At 36.7% G+C, this 26,337-nt stretch overlaps 2 protein-coding genes across 4 annotated transcripts in view; one reads left to right on the forward strand and one right to left on the reverse strand.

Annotated features, from left to right (window-relative positions):
• Window positions 1-1,889: 1,889 nt before the first annotated feature.
• Window positions 1,890-2,339, forward strand: LOC137638615 (uncharacterized). The gene has a single exon (XM_068370866.1). The coding sequence runs from the start codon at window positions 1,890-1,892 to the stop codon at window positions 2,337-2,339; it is 450 nt and encodes a 149-aa protein (XP_068226967.1).
• Window positions 2,340-6,200: 3,861 nt separating this feature from the next.
• LOC137644438 (protein starmaker-like) overlaps window positions 6,201-26,337 on the reverse strand; it is a 121,777-nt gene continuing 101,640 nt past the window's right edge. The window contains exon 4 of one of the 3 annotated variants that reach the window (XM_068377428.1): window positions 6,201-6,330. In XM_068377428.1, coding sequence (XP_068233529.1) covers window positions 6,328-6,330 — 3 coding nt within the window. In that variant the 3' untranslated portion in view covers window positions 6,201-6,327. Of the gene's footprint in view, window positions 6,334-26,337 lie in introns of all 3 variants that reach the window. The other 2 variants (XM_068377417.1, XM_068377425.1) reach the window with 2 other exon arrangements.

Here is a 26,337-nt window from a genome sequence, read left to right on the forward strand (position 1 = left end):
AAGATAGGCGGTCCCCTTGGAAGACTATCCCTCTTCCCCGCGATACTACTCTGTGTCCAGTCACCACACTCAGGCGCTTTTTAGCTAGATCCGCCACCCGTTCGTCTGGCCCCCTGTTTCTCAGAGAACAAGGAGGCACTATTTCCATCCAAATCATCAGGCAGCAGACCCTGTACTTTATTAAGTAAGGTAACCCGGAATCATTTCCCCATGCTCATGATATCCGGTCGGTAGCAACCTCCATCAATTACTTTCAGAACATGGTTTTTGATGACCTTAAGAAGTATACGGGTTGGAGATCTCCTATGGTTTTCAAACGCCACTATTTGGAGAATCTCCAGACTCTTAAATTCCCCACGGTTGCAGCTGGGAGTCTTATCTTCCCCCAATAATCTCGTTGCTCTTCCCTTTCATCCGTCTCTCTCCTTCTCCCTCCTACCTGCCACTCCTGCCACGTCGCCGATCTCCTGGGTGGGTCGTTTAGCCCTAGGTTTATGTTACCATTTCTTCATTACCCTGGTTATTACCTGTTAGTATGTTTAACCTTACCTTATTTTATTTCATGTTACCATTCTTTAGCCATGTAAGGATCGGGTTTGTGTGGTGTCTTGATTCTTGGGTTTATTCCCTGCATTACACCTTTTTGTCACTCCATCAGTGGGATTCCTGTTTGGCTAATGTGTTATATTTTTAGTTTGCCAACCTTAACATAGTGTTTTGTTTTTGGTTCATGGTGTTTGACTTTATCCCTTTTATTTGATAGTGTTTTTTGGGCTTGGAAGGCATTCTCTGGTACATTTTCACCGGGCGTCACAGGTCGACCAAGAAAAGGGATTTTGACAAAGGAAAAATCTATTTCTGGGGAGATACCTGTGACGCCCGGTGAAACCCTTCCCTTACGTTGTCCCACCCTTTCCTTTCCAAGCCATAGTTCTTGCAGAAGGATGTAGTTCAGAGGGCGCTAGCATCGGGCGTTGGTAGAGTGGCGCAGGTAAGGTAGATAGGGCCTCTGTTACGCCCCTTCCCTTTGATGAAGGAATGATCTAAATGGAAGACAGCCTGTGAATGGTGGTTTTCACACGCCCTATCTTTATTCACGACGCCCACTGGGTGTTCGCGCGAGGGTAGTAACCTCTGCATTCCATACTTTAAATTTCTCTGGTATATTTGGAAGTATTTATATCAGAAAAGTGTAAAGAAGGACTCTTTTCACCGGGCGTCACAGGTATCTCCCCAGAAATAGATTTTTCCTTTGTCAAAATCCCTTTTTGGTTGTGTTTTCCATGTGAATGATTACATGAAATATAGTTGTGAAACTAATATATATGTATTTGTAACTATAATTGAATTTGTGAATGATTAAGTGAGGAAATTAAATTACCTTTGCCAACTTGGTTGTGAAGGTTATATTTTGATAGGCCTATATTTGTTTGTATGCCTGTGTGTGTGTGTTTGTGATTTGCATAACTCAAAAACTATTTGACTGAATCTCATGAAATTTGGTGGGATGATTAGCTATGATCCAAGGATAATTTGAGTAGAGTTTGGGAGTGATTGTGTCAAAAGTCAAGGTCTTAAAAAAGTCAAAAACATCTTTTTGCCATATCTTGAAAGTACAGGGTGGTTTTAGAAGAGGTAGGGGATGTATGAATGAGGTTTTTACTGTCATGCAGATATGCGAGAAATATATTGCAAACAGCAAGGAAGTGTTTGTTGCATTTATGGATCTAGAGAAAGCTTCTAATAAAATTGTTAAGGAGGCAATGTCGAATATGATGAGGTTATATAGAATTGATGGAAAGTTGTTGTAAGCAGTGAAGAGTTTTTACATAGGCAGCAAAACTTGTGTTCAGATAGGAATTGAAGTGAGCGAGTGGTTTCCAGCGAGAATGTGGTTGAGACATAGATGTGTGATGTCGCCATGGTTGTTCAATTTATTTGTTGATAGAGTTGTGAGTGAGGTGATTGCTCGAGTGTTTGATCGAGGATTGGAACAGATAGATGAGAGTAATCATGAGTGGGAGCTAAATCAGTTATTTTTTGCTGATGATACTGTATTGGTTGCGAACTCGGAAGAGGAGCTAGGTCAGTTAGTGACAAAGTTTGGAAGGGTGTGTAAGAGAAGGAAGTTAAGAGTTATTGTGGGTAAGAGTAAAGTTATGAGATGCACAAGAAGGGAGGGTAGTGCTAGGTTAAATGGAGAGTTACTTGAGAAGATAGGTCAGTTTAAGCACTTGGTGTCTGTTGTTGCTGTGAATGGTGGAGTGGAAGCAGATGTACATCAGAGAGTGAATGAAAAATGTAGTGTCGGTGGCAGTGAAGGGAGTGGTAAAAAATAGAGGGTTAGGAATGAATGTAAAGAGTTCTGTATAAGAAGGTGATTGTACCAACTGTGATGTATGGGTCAAAGTGGTGGGGAATGAAAGTGACAGAGACAGAAATTGAATGTGTTTGAGATGAAGTGTCTGAGGAGTATGGCGTGTGTATATCAAGTAGATAGAGTTAGGAAAGAAGTATTGAGGCAGAGAATGTGTGTAACAAATGAGTTAGCTGCAAGAATGGGTATGAATGTGTTGAGGTGGTTTGGCCATGTAGAGAGAATGGAAAATGGCTATCTGTTGAAGAAGGTGATGAATGCAAGAGTTGATGGAAGAAGTACAAGGGGAAGGCCAAGGTTTGGGTGGATGGATGGAGTGAAGAAAGCTCTCAGTGATAGGAGGATAAATGTGAAAGAGGCTAAAGAGCATGCTAGAAATAGGGATGAATGGGGAGCGATTGTGACACAGTTTCGGTAGGTCCTGCTGCTTTCTCCGGTCGTGACCATAGTAGCAGTAGAGGATTTAGCATATGAAGGTTCATTTGTGGTGGATAACGGGGAGGGAGGGTTGTGGCCCCCTTGCAGTACCAAAATTGGCTGAATCCCTTGTCAGGCTGGAAGGAATGAAGAGAAGAAAAGTCCACTTTTGTTCTTTTTCTTTATGTGGGATACCCCCCAAAATTGGGGAAAGTGCCTTTGGTAAATAGAATAGATGGTGGCCAATTTTTATCTGATTTGCATGAAACTACAGTAGTGCCAAAATGTGCATAATTCAATTACCTATCTTGGAATACCGTATATAACAGGATATAGGCAAGGTTCCCATCCTTTTGAGCGAAGTTTATTACAGCGAAATGATTTTGAACGAAGTTATTTTGAGCGAAGTCATTTTGAACGAAACTTTAAGAGCGATTGACAATTTCAACGAAGGTTGATTTTAAGCGATTGTAACTATTGGTTGTTAACTCAATTTACCGCGATTGTAACTAATGGTTGTTAACTAAAATGGTCGTTAATAATATAATACTTGAATGGTAACTGAAGATATGCATATCACTACGTTTTCTTAACTTGGAAATTTCGATTTATGTAGTCTTTTCTTAGAAACATTTGAAAGTAACCCATCATGGATATTATACTTTCTAGTCGCGGCAAAAACAAAATAGCATATAAAGGTTATATCTATAGAAAAGATAGATACTCAAACAACCATTTCAGGGCGTTGTGAAGTGAAATGTTGTAAAGGACGCCTGAGTACTACACTGGAATACGAAAGTGATAGAAATTGCTCCGAGAAAGGCGAACACTCGCATGCACCTGATATTGTTAAAGTTGGCGAAGAAATGGTTAAAAAAAAAGTCCTAAAAGCTGCTGCAACAACACATAATCCACCAAGGCGATTACTTCAAGATGCTATCGTTGGTCTATCAGATGAACTTGCTGCCAAGATTGGATCTTGGTCGAAATTGAAGAGTAGCATATCTAGGAAGCGAAGAATTGTGGGAAACTACCCTCCACCCCCTCTATCAGCTGCATCCATTGTTATACCGGAATCCTTGCAGTTAACTTTTACGGGGGATAATTTCATTCTATATGATAGTGATATAAGTGATGTTAATAGAGTTTTTATTTTCGGCACTAATGAAAGTCTTGCTTGGTTGAGAGAAAATCGACACTGGTTAGCTGACGGAACATTCAAAACGGCTCCAAGTATTTTCTTAAATTTTTTACAGTATATATATATATATATATATATATATATATATATATATATATATCATCATATTCCACAATTTGTCTTCGTTCAAATAGACTTCGCTCAATTCATCTTGTGAAAACTGTCCAAAATTCGCTCAAACTGACATCGCTTAATGAGCATCGCTCAAAATGCACAAAATGTAAGTTCGCTAAAAAGGACTTCGGCGAACGTGACATCGCTCAACTTGACTTCGCTCAAATGAATGGACACGATAGGCAAAGGTGTGTGCTCTATCGAGTGCCCGTTCTAGTTGTATTTTTTTTTTCATCCTTTAAATTGTAGTTATACTTGTAATTTGATAAGAGGACAGGTAATTCTGAACAACGTAAAGCATACAGTATGTAATTTCTGCAAGCATGCTTGTGACGTGGTATTTGAATTATCAAACCCATTGCTCAAAACAAATATCTTTTGTTTAGTTATAATTAATGTACAAAGGACTATTTAAGATTATATCTTGTGAAGCAATACAGTTTTGTTAATAGTTACAGTATAGTGATTAAAGCTAATTCAATTACTTTACAGTAGAGTTTCTATTGATTTTCATAATTGATGCACATTTTAACAGTGTATTATGTTGGTATCATTTATGCTTAGACAGGGATAATTTACTCAAAGTATGTGCAATGCAGATTGCATTAGAATACCATTAACAGTAGATTTTATTTTCATAGTACTGTACACACATTCACTTAATTTTATAAATGGCATTATTCATGTTTGGCATCACATGCATGTTAGGATAATGTATGTTTTCAGATAATATAGATTATGTTTATAGTGTAGTAGTTGTATTTTAAACTTTATTGGTTCCTTAGAAGCGTCAGGCATAGAATACATCATCACAATAATATTGATTTATTTCTTGAAGATTACATTTATCATACAGTGTCATAGTACAGGAATGGAAATGTTCGCTTGTGTTTCTCATAGCATATTTTTCACAGTTCACAAATTATTATACATACATTGATTTTTTCATTCACACCTTTCCTATGTTAGTGGATTTTAAAGTCTTATCATCTAGTTTTATGTTTTGTTTTTTCAAAACTTAAACGAGATAAGAATCCATTCCAGCTTGTCTTTCAAATTGTACAGCAAAGGTTACGTATTTCATGTCCTATACAATCACATTAATGTTTTGCACATTAGATTAATAACATTGCCAAAATCACCACATATTAATTTTTGTGCATTTTTATTAGTAAAGTAGTTTGTTTCCTTTCAAAGAAAGAAAACTATTTTTTACTCGTTATAATTTTCGAAACACGAAGACAAATATAAAAGCTCTATTAAGTATTAACAAAATATTTTTGAGTAAACTAGTCTATTTGTTACATCCCACTTTTCAAAAGTTAATGGATGGCACATAGAAAGAGAATGGAGAGCTGAGAGAATATTCTGAATAGTTCATAAGGAATCATTCGTAGTATCTCACTATATATTTGTCGTACATTCTGTAATATTGATATATTACTGTAGTCATCTTGTATCTGTTTATTTTACCTTTTTCTTGATTGTATATATCTAGTATTTTCTCAATTCTTATTTTTCAAGATACTTTATTCTACATCGTTCATCTTATTGATCACTGAATGGCAATATGATAGTTCAGGCATGTACTAGATAAGAATTTTAAATTTCCTCTCATTAAGGCTATTCAAAATAATTGAAATATCTGTATAAACAGAAGTGAAAGATTACCATCCAGTATTTCCTAACACTAGAACTCGTACTAGTATTTTATTCGTAGAAATAAATGGAATTTTAATAATGAATAAGAGTTGAAAAATACTGTGCAATGAAATATAGCATGTCTTCTGGTTTTTGCTATATTTCATTGACGATTCAGACAAATCTTTGAAATTAAGCTAAAAGTTTAAGAAGTATGTGTTGGCAGTTTGAAATGAACAGCCACTTGTAAGGTCCTTTGGCATAAGATGACGATATTTTGCAAGGATATATTGTTTTGTCTTTTCATAGTAGGAATATTTCTCTCCTATGACGGCTGAATGCTTTTCAATAACTAATTAAAATTAAATATTTTCTTATTTTATCTGTAGGCAAGATTCTGATGGTGCATGAGACCAAGAGCCATGATGGGGAATTAGTGAGAACAATTCCCTCAGCCTTTGTTTTTCTTCTTAGTGGTTGATGCATTCAGTTGAATGTGAAGTCTCTCTCAATGCTTGCTAAAATCTGCTGCTCATTCTGGTCGTATCGAAGCACTGGTTTCCCATCTTCGTATTCATCACTGCTGAAATGGAAAAAATGTGTCAGGTAAGAACATTTTGATTGTTTTATCATTATGTATTAAATCTTATGAATAAAAAACTAAATAGCTGACTTAACTACTAAGGAAGTCTGTTTTAGAATCCATAGTTGCATTTGTTGTTCCAGAAAATTGAAAACACTCCAAGAATGTCTTATTCACAACAATATTTTTTGATACTTGATGATTTTTAATTTCAAACTCCAAAATGTAATACCTGTACAATAATAGCCTTTGGTTTCGTTGTAATAAAGGGAAATACATAAGATTAGTTGGATTTGGAAGTGAATTTCAACTACATTAAGTGAATGCCAGTTAAGAGATGACCTGTACAATCCCAAATTAAAAGTTGAGTAGTTGGGTTGTTTTACGAAATTAGTTTCAGTATTTGTGCAAACTATTTGCATTCATTTAAATATCTGCCTCATTTATTTAAAACATATTCGTTTGTGACTAGATAACCAATTTTTCCGAACTTCTGTCTATAACGCTATCAGTACCACAGAATTCCAAAAACCATAGTCATGTTTTGACTTACCGTGCTCCAAGGTATACTCAGTAATGTTTTCTTTGTTTTACCTATCATTGTTATTGTTATTATTATAATTACCAGCCAAGCTATAACCCCAATTAAGGAAAACCAAATTGATACGAGTCGAAGGGCTCCTACAGAGAATGTTGCCTAGTGCAAAAAGGAAATAGAAAATTAATGAATTAATTATAAATGAGAAAAAATATAAGCTATATTAAAATTGTTAACAGTGTTAAATGGTAGATAAGTCATATATAAACTATGAAATGAGATTTATGTCAATCTGTTCAACAGAAAAACATTGACAACAAGTTTGAACTTCGAAAGTTTAAAGGTTTAGAGGCTATTCATAAATGGCAGGGACAGGGGGTAGTGGCAATGACATGGGTTGCAGGACAATGCTCTAGAGATTGACCATATATACATTTTATTAGCACCTAAGCCCCCTCTCCACCCGAACTAGGGCCAGGTAATGGCTGCTGATGACTCAGCAGGTATACCTTTTAGCTCCCCTAAAGACCCCATCCATAGGTCACAAGGATGGTGAGCATACAGATATGCCAGTTCATCTACCAAATTTGGAAAATCATTTTACAATCTGGTCAACACTGTAATAAAACCTATAAAATATTGTATAGTATTGAGCTTTATGATGCTGAAGGCCGCACTGATAGAATTTTTGGCGTTCTAGTTTTGTATACTGGATGGTACAATCTGGGAAGATCCGAATGAAAAGCATGTTCAGAATAATTATGAAAAATTTTATGCAACTTGCACAAAGTACTAGCTAAGGGTGGTTCTAGAGATTCACATCCAGATTGCGGATAAGGAATTTTATAGACAAAGTATTTTCGGAAGGCTATACAGAAAATCAATATTGAAAACATGACAGAATGAAAGAATTAAAACATTTCATTAGGGAGGATTGGTCTCCGAAAATCTTATGAGACTCTCAATATGCCAGATATTTGTGTAATTGAAGAAGAAACAGACAAGATGCATTTCATAAAAGTAAAATTGCAGTCAACAATTACACTTAAAATTTTAATGTGCTGTATATAGTTAAAGACACATTATCATTTAGATCTGAAGGAGAATACACTATCCTGACCTACTTGCAATTTGAATTTTATTAGGTTTCATCTTCATCTCCAATAATTTGTACCATGCCTACATAAGGGTATGGTAGTAGTGCAAGATGGAATACGGCAGTTGAAAGATTTAATGAGGTGTAAACAACTGGCTGGTAGTTGTGGGCCCAGTAGCTTGCAGGAAACTACCTCCCTGCTTGCTTGCTCACAGACAACTCACTTTGATTCTAGCAATTGGTGAGAACAACCGTTCTCTTCAGCTCTCTGGATATCCATAGAAATTTATTAATCTTGCTTCTATACTTCTAACATATATGTGTATATTTGAGATGCCTGTGGACATGCAGACATGTCTTGAGGTACCTTCATGAGTTGTAAGGAAAAGGATCCTCACGAGCATTGACCCTCCTGCAGAGGGCACTCTTGCATTGTGGGGTCTTCTTGTGCTGAGTGTAGGGAGTGGTCGCCCTCCTAATGGGTTTGGTATGGCAGCAAGAGGAAGAAGTCGAAGGTAGATATTTCCCCCTCCAGGTCTTCATCGAGGTCGAAGAAGGCTTTATGTGCCTCTTCTCCCGGTGCACTTTCTTCTGTCTCTTCTCCCTTGCCCTCCTCTGGGAAGAAATTGGAGAATAGTGGTGGCCTTTTAACACCAGGGCAAGGCCAGGGACAACTGGGTCTCTCTGTTTGGCTTAGAAAAATAGAGGCTCCCCCTCCTCAGAGTGAGCCTATATCCTTTCAGATTTCTGATGCCATTCAGTTGCTGTGGCCCTCCTTGGGGTTGACTGGTTCCCCATCAGATGACCGACTCAAGAAGGCCATCTTAGCTGGTCACCAGCAGCAGTCTCCTCCAGCTCTGCCTTTGGAGGACACCGGACCTTTTTGTGTCTGTGTCTCCTACTCCAGGGGCCTTTCTCAGCAGAGAGCACCCACCCTCTAAGGCTCCAGAAGAGGAAGGTTCACCTAGGCTCTCTTCCCATCAGTAACGCCCTTCGTCTTCTCACCGAAAGTAGGAGATTTCAAGACCAAAAAAGCTAGTGTGTGACCCTCACTATCTCCTTCAGGGCATAGCTCTTTAGTGTATGCTCACAGGGTTGCTTGCCAACCTTTGGCAGATTCTTTCTCTCCAGAGGGGATCATAGATGCACCTCCAGTAGGCGGTCTATCTACTCTAGGTTTCTCAGAGACACCTCTCCTCGATGAGTCTCAATAAGGACCTCCTCCTACGAAGGATCATCCTTGTACTCCAGCTCTCTTCCCTCAACCTCTGATCATGCCTCCTATAGACAAAGGACTCCTAAGAGTGCCTTCTTCCATAATCTCAGCCCACCAGAGTGCATCTTCTCAACAAGCCTCACCCCAATAATCCTCACCCTAATGCACCTCACCCTAATGAGCCTCACCCTAATGATCCTCACCGTAAAGGCCGATTCACACGACCCGTTTTCTTTCCGACAGGCTGGGTGGTAGCTAACGGCCGTCGAAATGTTGTACATTCACACGAGGCGTTCCGTATCCGTTTACCTGCACGCGGTTTTCATTGTTTACTTAGACTCTGTCACGTGAAGACCGAGTAAATTACGATAATTTTGACACTTTAAGATGTTGGTTGATAACTGTGTTGATAAAATAAATTATGCAACTTCATTATACTTTATGCACCATGCCAAGAATATTAAAATCCAACTGTCTTATTTAATGCCTCTACAGTCAATTTCCATATCTTTTCTTTATGTAAATTATTTCTATACAGTACATTTGTTTGCCAAGTTTAATTAACCTCTCATACATGGTGTCAACAACAACCTAACTCTAATTTTTATGACTATACTATGAGGAAAAGTCGAGGTTGTAGGTCACGAAACGAACAGGTACGATACAGGTCCTCGTTAACACGAAACAACATCAACCCGTTGGTTGGGACGGATGGCTAACGTCCATCAAACCGGCCGAGGTTTCTTTGGAAGGAAGCCGAGCCGACTCGGACGGCTGACGTCCGAGGGCCACCGTCTGCCTGACGGGTCGTGTGAACAGTTGCATTTGAATACACGTAAGAAACCTAGACGCCGCTTAACCGCCGGCGACCCTGTCGGAAATAAAACGGGTCGTGTGAATCGGCCTTAATGCGCCTCGCCCCAGCAATCCTCAACCAGATGCGCCTTACCCAGACATGCCTTTCACTTGTCATTCAAATGCTCCTCCCTTTGACATGCTTTGCTTGCCACACCCAGATGTGTCACACCCATACCTGCATTACCTGGATGCACTTCGCTAGATGCGTTATCCCTATGCATCATTTTTTACAAGCGAACATTGACAAGATACGAGTCTCCTTGATGCTGTTCCTCAAGGCATGTAGCCAAAAGGTACGAGTCTCCAATGCGTAGATCCCTGGAATACAATGGAAGTATTGAACGTGCTGCAGCGTGAGTTCATTGCCACGCCCGCTTTCATCCTGGATGTGCTTTGCCCAGTAGGGCTCCTTCCAAGTGCTCTCCTGTCAAACATTTGTCTGTCAATACACATGTGTCATCTAGAGGGACTTCAGATGATCATGCCTCTCCTTCTTGGTCTTCCAGGATGCGACCCACTTCTAGACATGCTTCTGACAAACCATCAGACGATATTTCCCCTGGCCATGTTTCCTCCAAACAACCCATAGCAAGGAAGATGATCCCCATTGCATTTCCTGGCCTGGATTTGGTGCTGGTCAAAGTGGTTTCTGCCTACGTGGATCCCAGATTCATTGATCTTGTAATTCTCCCAATCAACTTTGACACTAGGAGGCGCAACAGGCGTAGAGCATAAATGACCCTGCCCTGAGGGGACAAAAGAAGATGGACACACAGGGGCTCTTTGTTCCCCAGGGAAATTACCTGAGTAAATGAATTCTGTTTTATCACCTTTTTAAATTGTTCCTTTTCTCAGTAGCGGAGGACAGAGGACCCGAAGGCCGCTATGGTACAAGTTGAAGAGAAAGCTGCCTCTGTTTCACGCCCGTCGTATAACAGGCTCTGTTCCTCTAGTCTTCTTTCCCTCTTTTGACGTAGGGAATCGAAGGACTACAAGACAAAGCCGAAGAGGTCTTCCAGTCCTCTCAAGGATCCTAAGGACTCTCACCCCAATACGAAAATTTGCAGAACTGCTACAGCTTCTCTCCCTCCTCAACCTTCACTTCGAAATACCTTGAATAATTTAGATGGCAACTTGGCACCATACGTAGCTGCTTGGGTGCGGTTTCCAGGAAGTATGATGATATTGAACTAGATACAGATGACTCTGTCTTGATCCACCCAAATCTAGCCCTGGCCCCGGATACAGAGGATGGTGAGTTTGACTCCACCTTTCTTCAGGTTCTACAATGCAGCTGAAAGGATAATGGCCTGGGGTATGCATCATCATCATCATCATCATTATTATTATTATTATTATTATTATTATTATTATTACAAGCTAAGCTACAATCATAGTTGGAAAAGCAATATGCTGTAAGCCCAAGGGCTCCAACAGGGAAAAATAGCTGACTGAGGAAAGGCAATAAGGAAATAAATAAACGATATGAGCAGTAATGAACACTTAAAAAGAAATATTTAAAAAACAGTAACAACATTAAAACATATATTTCATATATAAACTATATCAGTCTCTTCAACATAAAAAATTTTGCTGCAAGTTTGAACTTTTGAAGTACAGTAATATCTTGACATACGAGCGTCCCAACATAAGAGCAATTTGAGATACGAGCAAGCCGGCAAGCAAATTTTTGCATTGAGACACGAGCACAAACTTGAGATATGATCATGCTTACAAATGTTGATGCTAGGTGGCCGAGCACGTCGAAGTTGCTCTCGAGGCCCACACTTCGTTTATTTCGCGTGATCTCTGATGTCTGAACACATTTCCGAGCATCGCCCATACTGTTTACATTGTTTCCAGGGTTTTAACGTTAAATTGTGTAACTTAATAAGTCATGGGTCCAAAGCAAGCAAGTGGAAACCAGGGCAGTGATAAGAAAAAGCGCATGATGACGATAGCGATGAAACGTGAAATTATCGAGAAACATGAGAGTGGTGTACAGGTGAGTGAGTTGGCTCGCCATTATGAGAGGAGTACAACGACAATATGTACTAACCTCAAAAAGAAGGATGCTATCAAGAGCACGAAGCCTTCCAAAGGCCTAACCATCCTGTTGAAGCTATGGACTAATGTAAATGATGAGATGGAAAGGCTTCTGTTGTTGTGGATCAAAGAAAAGCAGTTGGCCAGAGATAGCATGACCGAGACGATCATCGGTGAGAAGGCCAGCGCATTCTACGAAGACTTGAAACAAAGGGAAGCAGCTGAGAGTGGGGAGACATCGACGTCAATGGAGACTGTTAAAGCCAGTCGTGGCTGGTTTGGTTTGATAACTTTAGGAAGCGAACTGGAATCCACTCGGTTGCAAGGCATGTGGAAGGACGTGAAAGCTGCGAAGGAGTATGTGGAACGATTTGCCTCACTTGTTGCTGAAGTAGCTTAAATCCCCCAAGAAGTCTTCAACTGCGATGAAACTGGTCTTTTATGAAAGAAGATGCCCTGGAGGATATTTATCACGGCAGAGGGGAAGAAACTGCCGGGCCATAAACCCATGAAGGATTGTTTGAATCTACCCTTGTGCATCAATGCCAGCGGTGACTGCAAGATCAAGCCACTTCTGTTATACCACTCCGAAAACCCACGTGCTTTTAAGAGGCAAAGGATCTTGAAAGAAAAACTTCAAGTTATGTGGCACCTAAATTCTAAGGTTTGGGTTACAAGACATTTTTTCACAGAATGGGTTAATCTCTTCTTTGGTGCAGCTGTCAAGAAGTATTTGTTGGAGAAAAACCTGCCGTTGAAATGTCTTCTCATCTTAGACAATGCTTTTGGTCACTCGTCTGGTCTTGAAGAGCACATTCTTGATGAATTCAAATTCGTCAAGGTCCTCTATATCCTGCCCAACACCATGCTAGTCCTCCAGTCCATGGACCAACAGGTCATTTTAAACTTCAAGAAACTGTACACGAAGCATTTCTTTAAGAAATGCTTTGATGTCACAGATAACACCATTATTATCCTTTGTGAATTTTGGAAGAATCAGTTTAATGTTGTGCATTGTTTGAAAATTATTGATGAAGCATGGCAGGGTGTAACGCGAAGAACCTTGAATTCAGAGTGGAAATAATTTTGGCCAGACTCCCTAGCTGAAAGGAACTTTGAAGGGTCTAATATGCCGCACCCTGACCCCAAACCCATTGTGTTGGAAGAGATCGTTTCTCTTGGAAAGATCATGGGGCTGGAGGTAGATGAGGCAAATGTTAAAGACCTTGTCAAGGAGCATCAAGAAGAGCTCACAACGTAGGAATTGATCTTGCTCCAGACAATGCAACATACAGAGGTGTTGCAAGAGCTCAGTAGCGAGGAGTAGGCAGAACTAAAGGAACTTTTTTTCTATAAGCGAAATTAAGGAAGTGTTGGCTAAGTGGCAGGATGTGTCTGATTTTGTGGAAAAGACACACCCTGATAAATTGTCTTGTGGTCGTGCTTCACCTCTTTTTGATGATTCTTGCCTAAGTCATTTCCGCAACATCTTGAGAGGGAAACACAAACAAAAACCTCCTTAGATAATTTTTTTTTTATAAGGCCTGCAACAAGTGAAAGTGAAAGCAAGGTAAAAAGAGCTAAGACAAGCTAGGAGCAGTTAAGATAAAAAAATAGAAAATAGGATAGCGTATGTAAGATGAAAATTTATGTTAAAATTAAGTAAGCAAGTTTTGTTTAGGTAAATTTAAAGTTTAAGTGTTAAGATACATAGTGTAAGCAAGTGTAAATATGTACCGAATATGTACTGTCCAATTTTCTTCCTCTCTTCCTCCCTCCTTCCTCCTAAGCACACACCGGCGTTAGCCGCTACCGTCTAACGTGAAGTTAAGAACTACATAATAAAGCACATTTTATTGCAGATCACAGTCCAACAATCTTTTATGTCATTTTGTAAGTATAGGATGAGTATTAATACAATTAAAAACATGTTTTTCCATTGTTATATCATTGATATGGCTGTTTTTAAGAGGGTGGGAACGGATTATTTTTTTTCAGTTATTTTATATGGGAAAAATTGATTGGAGATACGAGTAAATTGAGATACGAGCTTGGTCCTGGAATGCATTGTGCTCGTATGTCAAGGTATTACTGTAATACTGATTCAACTACCTGATTAGGAAGATCATTTCACAACTTGGTAACAGCAGAAATAAAACTTCTAGAATACTGTGTAGTATTAAGCCTCATGATGGAAAAGGCCAGACTATTAACATTTTAACTGCATGCATAGTATTAAGAACAGGATGGAACTGTCTGGAAAGATCTGAATTTAAAGGATGGCAGAATTATAAAATGAAGATCATCCAAATGCATGCACCAACAACATCCCATACAGAGGAATAAACAGAGTATTTATGAAGATCAGGAGATATCAGTGAAAATATGTACGACTCTATGTACGTTTGGTTTGGGTAATTTCAATTATAAAGTAGGTCAAAGGAAGAGAGGAGAACCAGCAGTAAGTAAATTTGGAGTAGGCACAAGGAATGACTGAGGAGACCTGCTTGTAGAATTTACTGAAAGAAACAATCTTAAAACCATTAACACCTTTCTTTTGTTTTATAAAAGAAAAACACGTAGTAAATAGGCATGGAGATGCCCAAATGAGGAAACGAAAAATGAAATAGATTTTATTCTCAGTGAAAAAGATAATCTAGTTAAGGATGTAACAGCGCTAAACTGGTCAAGCGACCACATAATTAGTGTAAAGCAAAATTTATTTATATCTAAGGAAAGAAAGAGAAAAACTAATTTTAAGTAAGAAAATAAACACTCTTGTAATAAGAGAAAACACTGATGATTAGTTTAGTAATGCAAAATGGGTGCTCCCAGGTACTGATGAAATGCCAGCAAGTGAAGAAGAAATTAATAGTAATTTAACAAAATTTGTATTGGAATCAGTCCAAGAGCTAGGTGGAAAAGTTCCTGAGCAAGATCAATGAGAAGACCAAAAACCCAATAAAGAAAATATTAGAAATTAGGGTAAAAGCCAAGAGAGAAGAAATAAAATTAGCAGAACTGTCAAAAACAGTAAACAAATTAAAAACCAAAGACAGTAAACACGACCAATGAAAAATTAAGGAAAGACTGAAGAAAGGAATAAGCACCAAAATGATGAAAAGAAGACTTGGAACGGGGCAGGAACAGGTGCTTGCTTTAAAGGATAAAAATAGAGTTACTATTAACAAAAAGAGGGGCTGATAAAAATTCCAGAGGATTTTTATATGATACTATATAATAGTGTTATAAGAAATCACTTTGCCAATAGAAGTAATGAAATATCTGAGCCGGTACCAAATGTAACATTAGGAGAAGTAAAGAAAGCATTAAAAGGCATGAAAAGAGGTAAAACAGCAGAAGATGCATAACAATTGATTTAATAATAGATGGTGTAGATTTCATAGCTATAAAACTCGCTGAACTTTACACAAAATGTCTGCAAGAATGCTCTATACCTACAGCCTGGAAAATCTTTATAATTATACTAATTCACAAAAAGAGAGACAAAAAAAAAGAAAGACCTGAAAAATTACCGCCCAATAATTTTACTCTCATTAACAAATTTCATATTAGGCCGAATAGAAAGATGGCTAGGTTTTAATCAACCAAGAGAGCAGGTCGGCTATAAAAGTAGGTATTCAGCAACTGGCCATATCCATGTAATTAGCGGTTAACGGAGAAATCAACAGAGTTGGACAATGCAATATGTATTGCATGAATAGGCTATGAGAAAGATTTTGGTTCTCTCAAAACTTAAGCAGGAACGAAAGCCCTTCAAAGACTAGGAATTGATGAATTTTATGTGAGAATACTTAAAGAGATATCTACAGGAAGTACAACAATCCTAAAGCTATATAAAAATAGTAAGAACATTCTGATGGACAAAAGTTAGACGGGGAGACCCCATCTCTCCTAAATTATTCACAGCATGCCAGGAAGAAGTGATTAGGAATTTAGATTGGGAAAATGTGAGAATTAACATTAATGGCGAACACCTTAACAACTCAAGATTCGCAGATGACATAGTTCTATGTAGTGAATCATGGAAGTGCAAGAGATGATATATTTGAAAAAGGCAGAAATGTAGGAGTGAAAATGAATATGAGTAAAACTAAGATGATATACATTGAAAATGCAGACAACAAATAATGGTTATAGTCGAACCTCTAGAGATTTGTAATGAATATACATTCTTAGAACAGCCAATACATGTTTCCCAGGACATAAGACCGAAGTTGAAATGAGTTAAGCATTTAATGGAAAGCTTTTGGTAAATGAAAAGAGATTGTGAAAAGTAAAATGCCACTTTCTCTAAAAAGAGAAGTATTCAATAAGATGGTTCTACCAATATTAACTTATGTATTAAAAACTTTGAGCCTAACTAAAGCCTTAGAACTTGAGCTTTTTAACTCAAAAAGCAATGCAAAGAATAATGATGGGAATAGCACTAAGAGACAGAATAGTAGCAATATTGGTACAAGAGCAAACTGAAATAGAGGACATATTCTAACATGTAAGGTAAAGAAATGGAGATTGGCAGGGCGTATGATTAAGTGACAGTTAATATGTAGACATTAAAAATAACAGAATGGATCCGTAGAGATTGTAAATAAAGCAAGTGAGAGAAGAAAAGACGCTGGATTGACGAGGTAAGAAAAATTGTGTATAGACTGGCATAAAAGGACCATAAACAGACAGGAGTGGAAGGATATGTCCGAGTCCTTTGCCCTGTAGTAGACTAGGCATGACTAATGATAAGAATGGTGTATATATATATATATATATATATATATATATATATATATATATATATATATATATATATATATATATATATATATATATATACAGTTTATATCAGGGTTGATAAGAATCATAATTTCAGTATATATATATATATATATATATATATATATATATATATATATATATATATATATATATATATATATATATATATATATATATAGTTTATATCAGGGTTGATAAAAATCATAATTTTTACTAAGAAAATAAAAAAACGATTTATTCGATTTAAACAAGTTTCAATTTTTTTTAATTGAAATCGGTTTTCTTTATTTTTTTTTTATTTTTCAATAATACTTATTTGCTGTTGCTGATTGCTTCAGTCTTATGAGGGTATTTTCTGGTATTAAATTTGATCAATGTTCAATGAAACCATAGTTTAATATACATTATCCAAGATGAGTTTTTCACTTATAAACCATAATTCAGACTAATAATTTAATCAGAGAAGACAGTTTATAGTAACTAGTACATAAATGCAGAGAAAACCTGTGTCATTGGGAATTATATTAAATGATAGCAACACGGGGTCTCTTCCTGCAGCAGTGTTCATTTGCCATTGTTTTGTATAGGACAAATATATATATATATATATATATATATATATATATATATATATATATATATATATATATATATATATATATATATATATATATATATATATATATATATATATAGTTTATATAACTAAATCATGAGATATTTTCTTCCTGGTAGTTGATGCAACACTCAAATAATTTTGAATACAGTATATTTATTTTTTATATAAATCATGATTTTTATTACACAGGTTTTAATAGATTTTAATGACTATACTTTCCCATTAAAGCTACACATTTTCTTTCTTCCTTTATATATATATATATATATATATATATATATATATATATATATACACACACACACACATATATATATATATATATATATATATATATATATATATATATATATATATATATATATGTATATTATCCATTATTAGTCCTCTGCAGAATAAAGGCCTCAGATATGTCCTTTCACTATCGTTTGTTTAAGGTCTTTCTTTGCCAGTCCACAGATGCAAACATTTTTAGTTCATCAATACATCTTCTCTTCCTTCCCCTGCTTTATTTGCAATCTCTATGGGCCCATTCTGTTATTCCTAATGTCCCTCTATTATCTGCACTTTTCATAACTTTCCATAGCTCAAAGAGGTAATATATATATATATATATATATATATATATATGTGTGTGTGTGTGTGTGTGTGTGTGCATTGTATTATTTGTGTGTATATATAATTAAGTCATGCGATATTTTACTCTTGATAATTGATATAACACCTAAATAATTTTGAATACAGTAGATTTCATCTTGATTTGAATCGTCATATTTTACTCTTATTTAAGTCATTTGATATATATATATATATATATATATATATATATATATATATATATATATGTGTGTGTGTGTTTATATATGTGTTTATATAAACCCAAAATCATTGATTTATATACCTATTGCTGTGTGCAAAACGTTTTATATATTAAATAATATGTATACTGGAATGCAAGATAATTTTCAATGATAATTTAGTTGCTCGGTAGCAGTAGTAGCAAGAATACAAAGGAAGGCTGTCTACTGATATGAGGAAATGAGTAGAAACCTTGTCATTTTAGAGCTTATAATACCTAATCTGCAATTGAAACTAATCTAATATTACATAATGGTGTGAGAATGTGTTCCCGTATCTGGTTTCTTTTATTCATATGATAGTTACATGTTTTCTACATATGCGGATACACTTACATTGCTTAATTTGTTTAGGTTATTCAATTGCTTGTCCTCGGAATTTTGGTATTACAAGTATTTTGAAGTATATTAACCTAAACTCAATGATAGAATTTGCATTTTTACCGTAAGCTGAAAAAGGTATATAGATCATCTTTGGTAGCATGAGTAGTTAAAAGGGAATGTGCCAGCATAGTGCGTGGTAAGAGAAGACCCCAGTTGATATTTATGGTAAGGAGGTAGGTCGTTCACATTTAGGGGAAGCGGCAAAAGAAAAGGTCATTTTTGTCAATAAGTTATGTGCAATCAATTTTCCAATGTGCAAGATATGGCTCTCTCTCTCTCTCTCTCTCTCTCTCTCTCTCTCTCTCTCTCTCTCTCTCTCTCTCTCTCTCTCTCTCTCTCTCTCTCATGTGCATGGCCACATCATGAGTAGAGAACAATAAATAAGCAACTTCATATAGTTTATAGATCAATTGAGGAATAGTGTAAGGTCATGTGAATACTGTAACATATTTGTTATCGGAAATGGCACTTGGTTGACTTAATCCTTTGCCATACAAATATTATATTTGAAACACATTGAATGTTCATAAATACACTCGTCCAATAATGGTGAAAAGATTGTTAGATTGTTTGTTAATACATCACATTTAACTGTAGCTCTATACTTGTTCGAATGGCTGGAAATGTTACTCATTGTTACCCTTTGGAAGCCAAAGCTGGAATGGAAATTAGTTTTTATTGGAAAAGAAAGGTAAGATGATGGCGATGGATGTGATTAAAAATAGTGAATTTGATTATGAATAAGTGAGGAAATTGTGGTGGGAGAAAGCGATTGGGAAATGGGTTATAAGTCAAGGTAGAAAATATACTATTTTAATTCCAAATATGGGACTACTGTTTCAAAGAGGAACGCCTGCTGGATATACAGTAGTCTTATCGGAAAAAAAGTAGCATATGATCTGCATTGGGAATAATTAGTGTATTTGAAAGATTGATTGAAGATGAACTTGAGATTGTATGAATCACAAAGGCAACATTGAAGAGATTATATTTTACAAATTTATGGAAGAGGGCAGGCATATGGCATTTATGGAAATGTTAAGAGATGAAAAGAAATTGGGAGTGAGGAAAAACTTTGATTCAAGTTTGTACAAATATCAAGGAGGAAATGTATATTGTAGGGAGTGAGGTCGATGAACAAATGGATCTTAAAATGAGAGATAATTGCTAAAGGGAATAACTTCTGGTTAAGCCTTTCAAAGACTTTCTGAACAAAGAGGATAGAAGACCTAGACCTGAAAAATACACCGGGGGATGGGGAAGGAGTTGGAGTAAATTTAAGACGTACCCGTATATCTTGAGATTGCAAAACTGGAAATTTGAAGGTACGAAAGTGAAAAGTAATAGGTATGAGTGGTTTCAGTAATCTTGTGATATCACATTAAGATACTGTCAATGATTAAGATATGCAAGTCAGGTCTCAATGGAGACATTCCTCTAAGGTAAATATTGTTCTCTTTTATAATGGTTATAAAGGGGAATGCGATTAAAATTATATGGAGAATCTTTATACCTAAAACTAATAAGGCTAGCGGAGAAAATTTCTAGTAAGAATCGTGATGGAGAAAATAAGCCTGTTCATATGAAAACTCAATAGTGAAATGGCTGGTTTGCCTTGCACCTGGAAAGAAGTGTGGATTGGATGTTTATTATGAAGCAGTTGCGAGATGTTTGAATGAAATGGCAAAAAATACTTTTTGCCCGCGTAGAGCTAGAGAAATTTCATGACATGATGCTATAAATGTGGAATGAAAAATGGTGGGGTTGTGCATTGATTTATTGGGAATTGTTGCATTTTTTATTTACTTTCCTTGACATACTAAGTAATACGGTAATATACTAAATTATATGCTATGTTGATTTTTTTCTTTTATTATCCTCGCCCTTATTCAAGGACACTTATTTGAGCTACGGGCTGCATAAATGCAAGGCCAAAAAGGGCCAAGCAATCTTCAACAACAACGACACTTATTTCTGTTATATTTTGAACTTTACCTTTATCCAAACATACTTATGCATCCTGATCAGCCTGTCAGTTATACTTTCACTACTAAACTGTGGCATCTCATTTTAATCTCATGAATTTTTGGTGTTTTTACGATCTCCAAACGCTTTTATTGTTCAATGTACTGTAGGCTACGTCCTAAAATAATCACCTCCAGAAGTATTCTCCAACTTGCACTAACCCCTTCCACTCTTGCATCTTTCCCCTCCGCTCTCCCTCCCATCTGTCACATTCAACTAAAGTTCAAATTACTTAATCCATCTTTCCATATGGATCTTTTATGTCAAGTTGAATTTTCACGTTTACCTTTCTCTTTTATTAACTCTCTTTACAAAGTAACATATTTTCTCTGTCTTTGCTTACCGTCTACCCCCCTTCCAATATTGCCATTGCATGTCTTTTTTGTCTTTCTCGTCTTTCTCTTGACCATCATATCCATCATCCTGTATTTTTCCTTGTGTTTAGCAATTACTCCTCAAATACGGTAGTCTTGGAAATAGTAACTTTGTATTTCGATTTTATAGCTGTGTACAGAATGTAAAATACTGATCTAGTCATGGCGTTATTTGTCTTTATATTTGTTTGACAAGATGAATAATCATTTAGTAGAAACTCCATCACTGAAGTGTACTTTCCTTCTAACTCGAACAATCATTTTCAAAGAGCAAACAGAGATGTAGGTTTACGTTTTTATTCGATTGGTCAGTTTTAACATGATTAACAGTTAGTTTTACCTTGCTGTAACATGTTTTGTTTATGTAATAATTATAAATAATTTACACTTTGTTAAATATTGTGAATTTAATTCTGCCGTTAGATATTTGTATTTTTCAATTTGATAAGCGTTATCACCTGGACACTGATGTCCGGGGAATTTTCATTGGTTTTGGGAGCAGATGTATTGCGGCTCAAGATAAAGTAATGCCTAGTTTGTGGACCCCATTGTGGGAAGAAATGATCCTTAACTGCAGATCAGGCTCTTCTGAGTCCAGTGCCAGTGGAGATTTTACTCCCCTAGAATGTCTGGAGATGAAAATTATTTCATTTCCTCCACTCTGCAAGTGTAAAAGTCACCAAAAGGGGGAGGGTTTTATTTCAAACAATACCCAGAGGGTCAAGGAACTATTGTCTTGTGGTTTTGAACATGCACGGGTGTGGGACATGAGAAAAGGGAATAAGAAGGACAAAACTCTGTGTAAAAAAGTCAGTCCGAAGATTTCATGGGTAAAACTGAGCGAGGAAGGTGAATATTTAGGCTTTGAGAAAGGTAATTAAGAGGCTGAGTAAATAAAAGATACCAGGAGTTGAAGGAATTACAAGCAAGATTTCGCAACACATGGACGATGGTTTGGTTGAGAGACTGGCCATCGTTTATAAGGTGTCTGAATGTGGGAAAGGATATACTTGATAGGAATTATAAAGGAGTAACATTATTGTATGTGCCCCGTAAGATGTATTATATGATTTTGGTAAAGTAAGACAATTGACTGAATGATCTATTAGGAAAGAACAATGTGGGTTTAAACGAAGATTGCTTAGATCAACTGTTTCTTATGAAACAGTAGTGTGGTAAGTTAAAAGAAAAAAGTTGTAAGTTGTATACATTGGTCTAGACATATCTGTAGATAGAACAAATAGAGGCCTTGTCAATGGTTTTGAGAACGTATGATATAAATGATAGCTTATTCAGAGTGATTATGGTACATGTGGACTCTGTATTAGAGGATGTGTTCAGGGAATTTTCTAGTTTAGTATGAAATTTGGTCTCAGACCATCCTGTGTTTTGTTTTCAGGACTATTCAAAATTATTATACATGGAGATATGGGAGAGGTTGGAGAGAGGTGAGGAAAATTGAATGTGGGATGGTTGATGTTTACTGATGAAATTGTTCTAATTGCGACTGTATAGAAACTGCAAGAGTCAATAGTAATTTTTTTTGAAAAAGAAGAAGTTTTATAACAAAGGTGGGTAAGAGTAATGTAATAAGTGCAAATGGAAAGAAGAAAAATGGGGTAATTAATTTTAGTTTGAATAGCGGAAGAATGGAATTGGTTGATTTATATGGATAATAGTAAGATAAGAAAAGAGGTTAGTTACAGAATAGGCAAAGGAAGAAAGCTAGCAAGATATGTTTAAAAGATTAGTAAGAGACTTTAATTTTCTCAGGAAGCTATGGTCGAAATATAAGAAAGGTAGGTTACAGTCAACCAGTTCTTTTTATGGAAGTGAATTATTACTGAATGCCACTTAGAGAAAAAAACGTTGAAGCTGTTGAAGTGAACTATTTGAGCAGTATATGTGGTTTTAAAAGAATTAAAGGGGTAAGAAATTTGTACAGTGTACACTATATATATATATATATATATATATATATATATATATATATATATATATATATATATATATATATATATATATATATATATATATATAAGGTTAGTGAAAGTGAAAGAGAAAGATAATGGATCAGAGTATTTGAAGGTGGTTTGGCCATGTGGAAAGAACTGTTGTCTGTAGGTGAGTGAGAAACTACATAATTCTGAATTGCTAAGAGGTAGAAGAGGAAGACCTAGAAAGGGTTGGGAAGATGGTTAAAAAAAATAAAGATGAATTGGAAAGGAAGAAGCTTGATATCAAGAAGGCAGAAGAGTGTGTGAAGATAAAGAAATCGGTGTGTATATAGGGAGGTCTTACATTGTTATTGAGCCTTCTGTGTATGTTTTTAGGGACTTACGTTGTTGAAGTGTTATTACACTGGGAGTTCATTCACATTTCAGCCTTTGCAGATCAATCTAGTAATGACTTTTTTCTGGATCCATATATATCTTAGTATGTGTTACCAAAGACCTGGTACATATTAAGGAAGGAAAGAGGAGACGTTGCAAGTGTAAAATATACAATTATAACTTAGTCTTTATTGACTTTACCAAGATCTTTGGCACGGTTCCATGTTAGGGTGTATAGAAAATATTTGTAAGATACGGAGTACTTAGCAAATTTCACAAAATACTTATGCGCTTTCATTCAAATAGAAAAGTAAAAGTTTTTTGGGGGGCTCGGCCATGTCGTCCTGATGGAAGGTTCCTTTAGGTAGCTTTCTAAGGGATATTTGCCACAGTGATACTCCCAGAGAAATAAACCGAAGGTCTCCAGGATTCTAACTCCTGGCGCGAGTCTCCAGTTAAGGATATCGCAAGGGATCAGGGACGTATTTTTTAGATACGACACATAGTAATCTTCACCCTGAATAGATTTAACTCTTTGATGTAAGGCGGAAGAGTGGCGAAAGTTTTTATGTAAATATTCTATATATGTATATATATATATATATATATATATATATATATATATATATATATATATATATATATATATATATATATATATATATATATATATATATATATATATACAGTCAGCACGGATCGCTGTGTCCGGGTAGTGGGCCGGACACAGCGTTCCGCGTAAATCGGAGGCATGGGGTTCATCGGGGAAAAATCGACTGGGATAAATTGACTAATTGGCATTTTTTTATACAAGTTGGCATCTACATATCTGCGCAGGTGGAAACTAGTCTGTGTGTTTCCTGAAGTTGTGGAGTGAGGTCGTGTCAGGTTGAGAGGGCCAAGTTGCAATCGTTCTTTTGTGAGTTCGCGTGGCATTTTTGTCTATCAACCCCCCCCCCCCAGTGATGTCTAGACCCCGTACAAGTCACGATGACATTGTTAGAGTCATAACTTGTCATAAGTTAGGTCTGCAAACAAAGGAAATAGTGAAGAATACTGGCGTGAACGAGATGACAGTGAGGCGCTTGGTGGCCAAGTTCAAGGCAGGGGGTAGCGACGAGATCCCTTCTCACTCCCATGCTGGTTCCCCCCCCCCCCTCCCCTCCCCCCCCGGAAGATTCCTGATCTTACTTTAGTGATTTTAAAGCGAAGCCTAGGAGAAAATCCTACATTAACTGCTAAGCAACTGAAAGAACAGAACCCTAAATTGTTGAGCGACGTCATTGTTCGTACGATACAGGAAAACCTGTCGAAGCGCCTCGACTACGAGAAAGTGATCGCGAGAAAGAAGCCCGCTTTAACTGAGAGACAGAGAAAGAGGAGGGTTGCTTTTGCCAAGACATACAAGGATTGGACCTTGGAGCAGTGGCGAAGTGTCTTGTGGAGTGACGAAGCAACCTTTTGTGTGAATGAGACGACCGGGAAAAAAGTGTGTAGGCGAAAGGGGTCAGATCCTCTTAAGCCTAACTTGACGGCCAAGACAGTAAAGCACCCAGCATCGCTTATGGTATGGGGTACGTTTGCCTACGGTGGTGCCCCAAGCCTTGTTGTTTTGCCTAAAGGCATAACGGTTAATGCTGACCGATATTTGAACATTTTGAAGGAAAATTTATCGGATTGTTTTGCGGCTACAGGAGCTGAAATTTTTCAGCAGGATGGTGCCCCTTGCCATACGGCTAAGAAAGTGAAAAAGTGGCTTGAAAATAGCGAAGTTGACTATATTACTGATTGGCCAGGTCAAAGTCCTGATATTTCGCCCAAAGGTTCTCAATGGGCGATAGTTAAAGCCCGCCTTCGTAAAGAAGTTACGACAAACGTCACACTTCTCGAGGCGGCGCTCCATAAAGTGTGGGCTGAAATACCTGCAGAAATTCTTCATAATTTAGCAGATAGCGTTCCTCAACGACTTTTGGAGGTCAAGAAGAGGAAAGGCTACCCTATAGACAAGTAGCAGGGATATTGGTTAGTGTTCAATTAAATTTCTATTGATTTATATTGTGTATTAGTGTTGATATGGGGGGGGACCAAAATGAATGCACGGCGGATGCTGCCCGGACAGAGCGATCCGCGCTGACTGTATATATATATATATATATATATATATATATATATATATATATATGTGTGTGTGTGTGTGTATGTGTGTGTATGTGTGTGTCTATACATTTTGGTTATACACACACACCTATATATATATATATATATATATATATATATATATATATATATATGTGTGTGTGTGTGTGTGTGGTGTGCATATGTATGTGTATGTATATTTATGGTGATCCTTAGGCAAACATGAAATTATAACGCTTTTAAACACAATATAATTGGGAAAATATATGTGGAATATTGAATATCAGTGACACATGGGATTCCCAGTGTTGCGTGAACGCATCACAATAAAAATTAAATTTTCGGAACTTATTTGGAACATCAGAATACATACTAAAACACAAATTTCAGAAATGCGCTAATAAAGGAACAATATGTTAATATGGGCATAATCTTATTTATCTATAAGTAGGTTGCATTTCTCATACATACCCTTTATTTCTCGAGGACATGGTAGATAAAAATTACACTGAATTTTAAATCACTGTACTGCACTTGTTATACTGTTTGTTTCAGCAATTCACCGTACATCCGTCTGTTAAACTCTCTCCTTATCAACTGATGACAACAGAAAGATAGAACCGTAAGCCTGTGGCGTGCAAGTTGAAACTTGCAAACACAAGTGTAGTGTTGCGCAAACTCAACATTGGGCATATATGGGTTTTACTTTTTCTCTCTCTATCAGTTAG

Source organism: Palaemon carinicauda, chromosome 1 (assembly GCF_036898095.1).
Source record: "Palaemon carinicauda isolate YSFRI2023 chromosome 1, ASM3689809v2, whole genome shotgun sequence".
NCBI lineage: Eukaryota > Metazoa > Arthropoda > Malacostraca > Decapoda > Palaemonidae > Palaemon > Palaemon carinicauda.

What these genes read in the sequence shown, in the direction of transcription:
- LOC137638615 (XM_068370866.1), top strand. Translation starts at nt 1,890, where the DNA reads ATGTGGTTGAGACATAGATGTGTGATGTCGCCATGGTTGTTCAATTTA.